The sequence below is a fragment of the Giraffa tippelskirchi genome, chromosome 13 (genome assembly GCF_054371585.1).
Source record: "Giraffa tippelskirchi isolate mGirTip1 chromosome 13, T2T-mGirTip1v1.2.pri, whole genome shotgun sequence".
Classification (NCBI taxonomy): Eukaryota; Metazoa; Chordata; class Mammalia; order Artiodactyla; family Giraffidae; genus Giraffa; species Giraffa tippelskirchi.
In genome coordinates, this window is record NC_137287.1 from 114070459 (window position 1) to 114082911 (window position 12453).

The 12453-nt window shown below is 44.5% G+C and overlaps 1 protein-coding gene across 26 annotated transcripts in view; it reads left to right on the forward strand.

Annotated features, from left to right (window-relative positions):
• TOX2 (TOX high mobility group box family member 2) overlaps nucleotides 1–12453 on the forward strand; it is a 248945-nt gene that overhangs the window by 195102 nt on the left and 41390 nt on the right. For all 26 annotated transcript variants that reach the window (XR_014073143.1, XR_014073145.1, XR_014073144.1 and 23 more), the window contains one exon: nucleotides 5520–5765. Coding sequence is in view for 19 of the 26 variants with exons in the window: in XM_081557007.1 (XP_081413133.1) it covers nucleotides 5520–5765 (246 nt within the window). In the remaining 7 variants the exon portion in view is untranslated. The remainder of the gene's footprint in view (nucleotides 1–5519; nucleotides 5766–12453) is intronic.

Sequence of the window (12453 nt, forward strand, 5' to 3'; positions counted from 1 at the left end):
AGCAGGCACGGGAGAGGCAGGTTCAATCCCTGGGTTGGGAAGATCCCCTCGAGAAGGAAATGGCAACCCACTGTAGTAGTCTTGCCTGAAAAATCCTATGGACAAACGAGCCTGGTGGGCTACAGTCCATGGGGTTGCAAAGAATCAGGCATGACTGAGCATGCATGCACGCTCCTCAAAGAACAGTCTAGAGCTCTTCCCTACAAGTTGTTGTGAGGTTCAAACCATAGGCACCCAAGGAGAAAGGTGTTGACACCAAGCAGGGGTTTTAGAGACCATGTGGTCCCCACTCACACCATTGTTGTTGTTGTTCAGTCACAAGTTGTGTCTGACTCTTTGTGACCCCATGGACTGCAGCAGGCCATGCTTCCCTGTCCCTCACCATCTCCTGGAGTTTGCCTAACTTCATGTCCATTGCATCAGTGATGCCATCCAGCCATCTCATCCTCAGATGCCCTCTTGTCCTTCTGCCCTCAATTTTTCCTAGCATCAGGGAGTTTTCCAATGTGTTGTCTGTTCACATCAGATGACCAAAATACTGGTGCTTCAGCTTCAGTATCAGTCCTTCTAGTGAATATTCAAGGTTGATCTCCCTTAAGATTGACTGGTTTGATCTTCTTGCTGTCTAAGGGATTTTCAGGAGTCTTCTCCAGCACCACAATTCGAAGACATCAATTCTTTGGCATTCTGCCTTCTTTATGGTCCAGCTCTCATAACCGTATGTGACCAGAGGAAAGACCATAGCTTTGACTATACAGATTGCTTCTTGACCTGCATACAGGTTTCTCGGGAGACGGGTAAGATGGTCTGATATTCCTATCTCTCTAAGAGCTTTCCACAGTTTGTCATGATCCACACAAAGGCTTTAGTGTAGTTGATGAAACAGAGATAGATATTTTTCTGAAATTCCCTTGCTTTATCTATAATCCAGCAAAGGTTGGCAATTTGATCTCTAGTTCCTCTTCCTTTTCTAAACCCAGCTTGGACATGTGGAAGTTCTTGGTTCACATAATGCTAAAACCCAGCATGCAAGATTTTAAGCATGACCTTACTAGCATGGGAGGTGAGTGCGATTGTCCGAAGGTTAGCACATTCTTTGGTACTACCCTTCTTGGGAATTGGGGTGAGGACTGACTTTTTCCAGTCCTGTGGCTGCTGCTGAGTCTTCCAGAGTTGCTGACATAATGAATGCAAAACCTTGATGGCATCATCCTTTAGGGATCTGAATAGTTCTGCTGGAATTTCATCGCATCCACTAGCTTTATTAACAGCAGTGCTTCTTAAGGCCCACTTGACTTCACACTCCAGAATGTCTGGCTCTGGGTGACTAACCTCACCATTGTAGTAACCCAGTTCATTAAGATCTTTTTTATACAGTTCTTCCATGATTCTTTCCATCTCATCTTGATCTCTTCACTGTCTGCTAGGTCTCTACCATTTTTATCCTTTATTGTGCCCGTCTTTTGGCAGAATGCTCCTTGATGTCTCCAGTTTTCCTGCAGAAATTTCTAGTCTTTCTCCTTTTGTTGTTTTCTTCTATTATTAAGCACTGTTCATTGAAGAAGGCCTTTTTGTCTCTTCTAGCTATTCTTTGAAATTCTGCATTTAATTGGATTTATCTTTCCCTCTCTCCCTTGCTTTTCACTTCTCTTCATTCTTCCATTATTTGTAAAGCCTCCTCAGATAACCACTTTGCCTTCCTGCTTTTCTTTTTCTTTGGGATGGTTTTGTTCGCCGCCTCCTATACAATATTACGGACCTCTGTCCATAGTTCTTCAGGCACACTGTTAACTAGATCTAGTCCTTGAATCTATTTGTTACCTCTACTGCCAATTCATATGGGATTTGATTTAAGTCATACCTGGCTGGCCTAGTGTTTTTTCCTGGTTTTCTTTAGTTTAAGCCTGAATTTTGCTATGAGAAGCTGATGATCTGATCCACAGTCAGCTCCAGGTCTTGTTTTTGCTGACTGTATACACCTTCTCCATCTTCAGCTAAAAAGAATGTAATAAATTTGATTTTGATATTGACCATTTGGTGACGAACATGTATAAAGTCATCTCTTGTGTTGTTGGAAAAGGGTATTCGCTATGACTAGTGCGTTTTCTTGGCAGAATTCAGTTAGTCTCCCACCATAACTCCACTCAGATCCTACCCATTCCACCCCTCAGTGACCTCATCCAACAAATATTTACTGAGAGTCTACCAAGAACCAGGTATTGTAATGGGCTTCAACTGCCCTAGCTACTTTTTTAAACTTTTTTGGAGTATAGTTGATGTACAAAGTTGTCTTAGTTTCAGATATATGGCAAAGTGTATCAGTTATACATACACATGTACATGTATGTGTATATCATTTTTAGATTGTTTTCCCATACAAACCATTACAGAGTATTAAGTAGAATTCCCTGTGCTATTCAGTAGGTTCTTGTTAGTTATCTATTCTATATATAGTAGTGTGCATATGTCAGTTCCATTCTCCCAATTTATCCTTCCCCATTCCATCTCCTGGTAACCATAAGTTTGTTTTCTACATCTGTGACTCTACTTTTGTTTTGCAAATAAATTCATTTGTACCCTTTAAAAAATAATATTCCACATATAATTCATATCATGATATTTGTCTTTCTGTGTCTGACTTACTTCACTCAATATGACAATCTCTAGGTCTATCCATGTTTCTGCAAATGGCACTATTTTGTTCTTTTTTATGGCTGAGTAATATTCCATTGTATACATGTACCACATCTTCTTTATCCAGTCATCTGTTGATAAACATTTCGTTTGCTCATGTCCTGGCTATTGTAAATAGTTCAGCTATGAACATAGGGTTCAGTTCAGTTCAGTCACTCAGTTGTGTCCAACTCTTTGCAACTCCATGGACTGCAGCACACCAGGCTTCCATGTCCATTACCAACTCCCAGAGCCTACTCAAACTCATGTCCATTGAGTGGGTGATGCCATCCACCCATCTCAACCTCTGTCATCCCCTTCTCCTCCTGCCTTCAATCTTTCCCAGCAGCAGGGTCTTTTCCAATGAGTCAGCTCTTCACATCAGGTGGCCAAAGTATTGGAGTTTCAGCTTCAACATAGGGTTGCATTTATCTTTTTGAATTGTGGTTTTCATTGGGTATATGGCCAGGAGTGGGATTGCTGTGTCTTATTGTAGTTTTATTTTTATATTTTTAAGGACCCTCCATACTGTTCTCCGCAAAGAGTCGAACATGACTGAGCAACTAAACTGAACTGAACTGATACTGTTCTCCATAGTGGCTGTATCAATTTATATTCCCACCAACAGTGTAAGAGGGTTCCCTTTCTCTATACCCTCTCTAGCATTTATTGTTTATAGATTTTTTGATGATGGCCATTCTGACTGATGAGAGGTGAAATCTTATTGTAGTTTTGATTTGCATTTCACTAATATTAATAATTAGTGATGTTCAGCATCTTTTCATGTGCTTTCTGGCCATCTGCATGTCTTCTTTGGAGAAATGTCTGTTTAGATCTTCAGCCCATTTTCTGACTGGTTATTTCTTTTTTTGACATTGAGCTGCATGAGCTGTTTGTATATTTTAGAGATTAATTCCTTGTCAGTTGCTTCATTTGCAAATATTTTCTCCATTCTGAGGGTTGTCTTTTTGCTTTGTTTATGTTTTCCTTTTCTGTGCAAAAGCTTTTAAGTTTATTAGATCCCATTTGTTTATTTTTGTTTTATTTTTATTACTGTAGGAGGTGGGTCAAAAAAGATCTTGCTGCAATTTACATCAAATAGTGTTCTGCCTATGTTTTTCCCCAAGAGTTTTAGGGTTTCCAGTCTTACATTTTGATTTTTAGTCCATTTTGAGTTTATTCTATGTATTGTGTTAGAGAGTGTTCTAATTTCATCCTTTTACATGTAGCTGTCCAGTTTTCCCAGCACCGTTTATTGAAGAGAACATATTCTTGCCTCTTTTATCATAGACAGGTGACCATAGGTCACCATCGTATTCACCAGTACCTTTAGTGTCCTTCATCAGGTCCGGAATATTCCCAGTCATTATCTCTTCAGTTATTCCTCTGCTCCATTCTCCCTCTTCTCCCTCCAGTCTGCTGATTAAACAGATGTCCATTTTTTCCTCACTTTTTCCTCTATGTCTTGAAACTTCTCTTTCATGTTTTCTCAGATCCATCTTGCGTTTCACATATAACTCTTCTCCTAGACCTAATCACTCTCAGAGCATAGAAAAGGAAGAGTGATTTTCCAGGCTAACATAACCTTGATACTGAAACCCGATAAGGGCAGTGTGAAAAAGGAAAATCATAGGCCCATCTCACTCATGAACTAGATGCAAAAATCCTTAACAAAATATCAGTGATCAGAATTTAATAATGGATAAAATAGTAATATATTGCGACCAAGTAGGGTCCAATGCAGAAATACAAGGAAACCAAGTGTAGCAATTTACCATATTTAACTGAATTAAAGGAGAAAAGGCTCATTTGAGCCTTTCAGTAGGTGCAGGGGGAAAGAATTCCATAAAATTAAATTTTGATGCCTAATTGAAAGAAGAAGGAATACAATTAACCTGTTACAGAATACCTATGAAAATCTATGGCAAACATTATGCATGCTGAGTCACTTCAGTCATGTCCAACTCTTTGCAACCCTATGGACCATAGCCTGCCAGGCTCCTTTGTCCATGGGATTCTCCAGGCAAGAATACTGGAGTGGGTTGCCCTGCCCTCCTTCTCCTCCTTGCCATGCCTTCCCTACTCAGGGATCATGCCTCCTGAATTGGCAGGCAGTCTCTTTACCACTAGCACCACCTGGGTGCTTAGTGGTAAAATATTGAGAGACTTAAAATAAGAAAAAAAAAAAGCAAGTGTGTCCACTCTTACCATTTCCATTTAGCATTGTACTGGAGCTTCCTGGTCAGTGCAATGAGGTGGGGAAAAGGAGCAAATAACGTTTGGGAAGAAAAGTGTCCAGTGTGGCTCCTAGGGGAATAGCTTGTGCTTCTGGGAGAATGTTTGTACCATTTACCGAGATGAGAAGACCAAGAGAGGACCCAATTGGGGACACACAAGAGAAAGTCATCCAGCTGCCCTGGAAGACCACCAGGCATGGAGCCAGGATACTTCAGCTCCACTCCTAGCTCTTCTACTAACCCTGCATGCGCCACTTTCCTCCAGGACCTGAGTTCTTCCATCTGTAAAATGGGTGGGTTGTAGACAGATGGATTCATGGTGGACTGCAGTGGCCAGATCTGGTGGGAAAACAGAAAAACAGGTGAACAGGTAGTGGCCCCACTCTCCAGAAAGGCAGGTTTCTGTATACAGACTGTCCAGTAGGAGGAAGCACCTACTGGGGATGGGTCAGGAGTCTGACTGCATCATCTTGACTGTGTGCCTTGCAGAGGGATCATCCCCTCTCTGCTTTGCTAAGGGGTGTTCATTGTTGCTATCACTGGGCTGTCAAGCCTGTCCTGAAGTTGTATGACATTGACTCGCAACAACCTGCCCTTTTGATGTTTTAGACCTTCAACAGCCAGAACGAGAGCAACGAAGACTATGAGATCCCCCCAATAACACCTCCCAACCTCCCCGAGCCATCCCTCCTCCACCTGGGGGACCACGAAGCCAGCTACCACTCGCTGTGCCACGGCCTCGCTCCCAACGGACTGCTCCCTGCTTACTCCTACCAGGCCATGGACCTCCCAGCCATCATGGTGTCCAACATGCTGGCCCAGGACAGCCACCTGCTATCAGGCCAGCTGCCGACGGTAAGTCCCTGTTACCTGCCATGGTTCCTGCTAGGTTACAGCAGGGAAGGGAGCCGAGAGGGAGCAGAATGCCAGTGCCTTGATGAGGACCCTCTGCTCAGGTGCAGGGTCTGGGCTCTGTCGGTTACTTGCATGTGGGTCTGCAGAATATGGGGGGTGGGCATGGAGGGAAGTTTATGTCCTCATGCTACTTGTTTCTGAAGCTCTGTTTATAATATATTGATATTATTTGTTTTATTATTATTTTTATTAGCATAGTATCACCTTTTAAAGGCTTTATTGAAGGAGAATTCCCTGGTGGTCCAGTGGTTAGAACCCCATGCTTCCACTGCAGGGGGTCTGGGTCCATTTCCTGATTGGGGGACCAAGATCCTACAAGCTACCTGGCACGGTAAAAAAAAAAAAGGCTTTATTGAAATTGAAATATTGTTCACCTACTATGCAATTCACCTATTTAAAGTATACAGTTCAGTAGCTTTGGAGAAGGCAATGGCAACCCACTCCAGTACCCTTGCCTGGAAAATCCCATGGACGGAGGAACCTGGTAGGCTGCAGTCCATGGGGTTGCTAAGAGTCGGACACGACTGAGCAACTTCACTTTCACTTTTCACTTTCATGCATTGGAGAAGGAAATGGCAACCCACTCCATGTTCCTCCCTGGAGAATCCCAGGGACGGGGGAGCCTGGTGGGCTGCCGTCTATGGGGTCACACAGAGTCGGACACGACTGAAGCAACTTAGCAGCAGCAGCAGCAGCAGCTTTTAGAATGTTCACAGAGCTGTGTGACCATCAACACAAGCTATTTTAGAACATTTTCATCACCCCACAAAGAAACCTTATACCCTTTAGTCATCATTCCCAACCACACCCCCATCTCTAGCCCTAGGCAACCACTAATCTACTTTCTGTCTCTATATAGTTGCCTTTTCTGCACATTTCATATAAGTGGAATCATATTGTTTTAAAAATATTGTGTCTTGCTTAAGCTGGCAGGGAAGAGGGTGATGACTGACTTAGAGTTTTGAGGATAGGAGGGACTTTGGCAGGCAGACCAGTGCAGGAAAGGACCTTCTAGGCTGAGGGAACAACATGTACAAAAGCAAGAAGCAGAAAGCTCATGTCGTGCTCAGGCGTGGCATGTGGGTCATTCTTACTGGGCTGGAGAGAAAGAACATGGAGTTGCATAGGAAGAGAGGATGTGAAAGAATTAGTAGGGCCTGGATCATAAAGATCCTGAATCCCATGCTGAGCAAGGGGTGATTTTTCAGCATGAATGGCTGGTTTGAACAATCAAGACCTATAGAAAGTCAGTAGAGAATTATTTTGTATAGTGGAGAAAATCTCCTTAAGGGAATTCTAGTACTTCTCCTGAATGACTGGGGTATATGTTTCTTTTTGCTTTTTCCTTTACAGTTAATATTATATTGATAATCACACCTCTTAACTTTGTTCTTAAGTGACAAGAATAAACTTCAAATAAGGTGATGCAGAAAAAAAAAAAAAGACTGAAATATCTAGGTATCAAGGGCTGGACAGAGGATTTCAGGCATAGTTGGATCCAGGAACTCCAGCAGTATCATTATTACCATCCACACAGCAGGGATGACAGCTACCGACAGCCAGCATCTTCCCTGATGTCTCTGGCAGGTGGCAGTTTGAGATTTCCAAGGAGGACCATGACAGCATGGGTGGACCAACCACTGTGTCTAGGAGGAAAACAGTCCTTGATTTTGTCAGAAACACACCTGTGGGAGGGCAGGAGGGACCGCTAAATTGATTTCTGTAAGAATCACATGATGTTGGATGGATCATGTTTATCCCTACCAAGGCTGTTCAGAGGTCACAGCCGAATTTGTGGCCCAATTCTATCAGATGTCTGAGACCTTCAGTTATATGGTTTATCATCTAACAATCTTGACTATAATCTATTTATTTATTGTTTACTCTTTTTACCACTAAATCTCCTTGCTTAAAAATAAAAAAATAAAAACCTGGCATACTCTGTGTATTTTCAAGAGCCACATCACTTTTATTTTTGTGAAGCTAGGTGAGACATAGAAGGGAAGATGAGAAAGCGGGAGGGCAGGAGGAAGCCAACTCAAGGCCCACAGTTTCTACTGTTCACTAATGTGCTCAGTGGAAATTGCTGCTCCGTTTCTTGAGAAACAAGCCCATCAATAATGCAGATCCTCCGCTTCACCTTCTCTCTCGGAGACCTGCGGATTCCACAGTGTGTGGTTTTAATTCCACTTAGTTACAATGCTTTTGCCTTAGCTGCTTGCCCAGCTAATTTCCTAGCAAAAAATTCACGACTCCAGACGGTCCGGGTTGGGGATTTGTGGTAGCCCAGGCAAGGGCAGGGTCCGGCTGACATCTGTGTCATGTGCCCTGGGGAGGCCCGTGGATGCAGGGCTGCGTCTGTCTGTGGTTCTGGGCCACAGTGTCACTGGCCTGGGATGCCAGTCTTCAGTGGACACCGTGCGGGGTAGTGGTTAGTGCATAGGCTCTGGCAACCCACAGCCCAGTGTTAACTCCAGCCCCACATCCTGAGCTTCAATCCTCTTTTCTTGCAGTGACGGGTATCTGAGATAATGTATGTAAAGTCTCAGCAAATGTCTGGCAGAGAGTAAACAATTGGGAATATTCGCTATTGTTATTATTAGTCATAAAAATGAGTTCCCACTGTAACCACTGGCAGTGTTTTCCCATGAGTCTCACTTACCTAAAGGAACAGGCTCCAGATACTCGCAGGTACCTTGGTAGGGTCACCTGGTTATAAGAGCTCTGATCATCACAAAGGAGATTATCTGTTTATCAGAGATGACCCCCTGATCCCTTCGCCTAGGAAATGCCTTTGTTGGGCTCAGTCCAGATAGGCACTTTGCAGCCATTTTCCAGATTCCTTTAAAAACTAGTGCATGTTTAAGATGCTTCACAAATTCAGATCGCTTTAATTCTTCCATTAGTGAGAGTTATCAACGGTTCACTGGGTTTTCTATTCCCTCGTCATAATGAAAGGTAAGCCAGACTATTTTACCCAGAGGAAGGCTGCCAGACCAAGTGGGAAACCAAACACGTCCATCCACTGGGACAATATGCTAAAAAGACAGTTGTTTTAGAAAAATGTTTTTAAAAAATGTTTTTATTTATTTATTTTCGGTTGTGCTGGGTCTTCCTCGCTGCGCAGGCTTTTCGCTAGTTGCAGCGAGCGGGGGCTACTGTCTAGTTGTGGTGCACAGGTTTCTCACTGCAGTGGCTTCTCTTGTTGCAGAGCACGGGCTCTAGAGTGTGGGCTCAGTAGTTGCGCTGCTCGGGTTTAGTTGCACTGGAGCATGTGAGAGCTTCCCAGACTAGGGACTGAATCCGTGTCTCCTGCATTGGCATCAGAGGTAAAGAATCCACCTGCCGATGCAGGAGATGCTAGACACACAGTTTCGATCCCTGGGTCAGGAAGATCCTCTGGAGTAGGAAATGGCAACCCACTCCAGTATTCTTGCTTGAAAAATCCCACGCACAGAGGAGCCTGGTGGGCTACAGTCCATGGGGTCGCAAAGAGTCGGCCACAACTGAGCACTCACACGCTTGCATGCACACTCCTCCACTGGCAGTCAGATTCATTACCACTGAGCCACCCAACAATTGTTTTAAGTTTGTCTGAGCTGAAGCTTGAAGGTGTGTGTGTGTGAGTGTGTGTGGACATGCACACTCTGTGGGTGATGCTGGAGTTTGTGTCAGACCCCCGAGATGTGAAGCACCATGCAGGCTTTAAAAACACTGTCTCACATAACACTCACCAGTTCCGAGTGAGGCGGGAATGACCGCAGTAAGGAGATGGAGACTCAGAGCAGGTAGGTGATTGTTAGTTTCCTGCAGCTGCTGTAACAATTGTCACAAACTGTGGCTTAAAAGCAACAGAAATTTATGCTCTCACAGCTCTAGAAGATGGAGGTCCAAAATCTGTATCATTGGACTGAGAAACGTGTCAGGAGGGGTGACCTTCCTCCGGGGTCTCTGGGAAAGAATCCACCTCGTGCTTCTCCAGCTTCCTGTGGTTGCCGACTGTCCTTGGTTTGTGGCTACATCACTCCAGTCTCTGTCATCACATCGCCTTCTCTTCTGTCAGTGAAATCTCCCTCTGCCTTTCTTATAAGGGTGCTTAGGGACTTACAACATATAAGGTTAATCCAGGATCATCTCCCCATCCCAAGAGTCATAACTTTTAATCACATCTGCAAAGACTCTTTTTTTTTTTCCTGAATACAGAATCATTTCCAGGTTCCAGGGATTAGAATCTGACATCTTAAAGGGGCCATTTTGGGGCTTAACCACAGTGATCAGTCTTGATTAAGAGCCAACTAAGTACCAGACATTGTTCTGAGCTCTGGACCTACAAGATGCCCTTGAGGGACAACTAATGCAGGTAGAGAGACAGGTGAGGTGCCCCCTTCTGAACACGTAGTAAATGCTCTGATAGAATCAGTGCATGTTGCTCTATGCACCCAGAAGAGGCACCTGGCCAACTAAGAGATTACATGTTGCAACAAAGATCGCGCGTGCTGCAATTAAGACCTGATGCAGCATAATTAATTAATTAAAATCACAAAGAGGAGGCACCTGGCTCAGATGTGAGCTTATTGCTTCCTAGGGGAAGTGATAACCTGATCCTAGTATTAATAGTTTATGTACTTCATGAATGAATGAGTATAACATAGGTATTAAGTCTCCAAACCAGAATTCACTCCCAGCTCTGTCCCCTACCATGTACCTCTCAGTTTTTAGCAGCTGCCCAAGGGGTGGAGCAGCTTGGCCACAGGGCCACCGAGGATGGCCCAAGGACCAGGTGCCCTCTGCATAGGCTGCGGTGTGTCAAGGAAGTGGCCCCTGGAGCAGTTGCATTTGACACCAAGGCATTTGACAGCCCTCCCATTAACGCTAAGCCCTCTTGGCTCTGATGCCAGAGGTCACCAGTTCCTTTTGGTCCCTTGCCCAGCCCATGTGGTCTCCCGGCTTGTGTGGGAGTTGGTTCTTGGGTTTTAAAGGTATGGCTGCCAGCAGGAGGCCTGTACATATTGGCTTCAGGGTCCTTTTACAAAATTAAATATGCTTAAGGCTTCTCCCTTGACTTCAGCATCTTAACTGATTAAACATTCATTTCCAAGACAAAAAGAGTCAATTTAGTATGAAAGATATATTTTGCCAGTTTAATTTAAAGCGCCGCACCTCCATCTGACCCCTATTTTCATAACTCAATAATTTTATCCTGTGTTGATTGTCTCATTTTGAGAGAGATATTGTATGTATAAATCAGTTTCTAAAATACCCAAAGAAACTAGAAGAGTGGAATTTATTAAACAGCCTCTGTTAAGTCTGAAATAATTTATTTTGGAGTCGTCCTTGGGAATTGTTTGAACTCACCGTCCTGGCTTACCCAGGAGAGGAATTATCCTGGGAAGAGACAAAGCTTGATGCTCCCAGATAAGTTCTCAGGGAACCTGCTCCTTTTTCAAGACCAGAGAAACTCCTTGGAGAGCCGTGGGCAGGTGGAGATGGGCCACGATGGGAAATGAGTTCTGGCAAAATCAGCCACGGGTTCTGGTGATTTGGGTAATATGGGGTCTCCCTAAGGTGAGCCCTGGTCATTGGGCCATCCTCTAGGCCACTGGAACTTTGGTCCAGTCATGGGCTTCAGTGAGCGCAAGAGCAGCACACAGCCGTCATTCAAGCATTGTCCTCCAGCACTGACTCTTCTTTACTGCTCTCTCTGGGAATTTGAGGAAGCAACTTCTCTCCCAGCCTCAGTTTTCCCATTGACAGAATGGAGACTGGAATTGTAGATCTGCTGAACTCACAAATAGGAAAATGGGAGTGATTGCTTTGTCAGCTCTGACCCACTGAATACGTGTATGGGTTTGAGGTTGGATAGACTCCTGCTCCCGTGACCACCACACATGCCACTGGCCTGGGGGGCTCAAGGCTCATCAACTTGGATTCACATCCTGAGTGCCGGACTGGTAGTTTTACATTCTTTGTGTTCTAGGTCCCTGTCCCAAAGCATCTTGCCAAGACTGGACCTTCTCCCTGCACAGAGAGGGCTGGGGGCATACCGAGTGAAGGATCTTTCCTGGCTAGAATCCTAGGGTAGGCGGTTGAGGGAGAGGGCTGAGCAGTTTCGCAGTTGCACTTCACCCCCTTGCGTTAGAGGTGGTTCCCATGAGACAGCTTGCAGCCCTGGCTTAGGTTCCAGAGCCTGAGGGCAGGGCTCAGAGCTTCGGGGCAGGATCTGTGTGTTGACCCAGGAAGGGGAGGTCCTTCATATTCATCTCCCCATCACCTTCCCCCTTCTCTTCCTGTTCTCGCTCTTCCCCTCCAATCTCCTGTCCCTCTCCTCCTCCCATCCCTGACTCATTCCTCTTTCACCCAGAAGACATGGTCTCCCTCTAAATGATTCTCGCAAATTGAGATGCAGGAGATCCTCTCTGGAGTCTGAGATAAAGGGACCAAAGGCCCCCAACCTTTGGTCCTCTGGACTTCTGAGCCAGTGGAGACCCATCACCGTGTCCAACTTACTATTATTGCTCTTAGTACATAATTTGGTTTTTATTTTGTTTTACAATTGTTATCAGTTAGTTTTTGCTGTGTAACAAAACTACCCCAACACTTTGTGGCTTAAACCCCAACACTTAGTAGC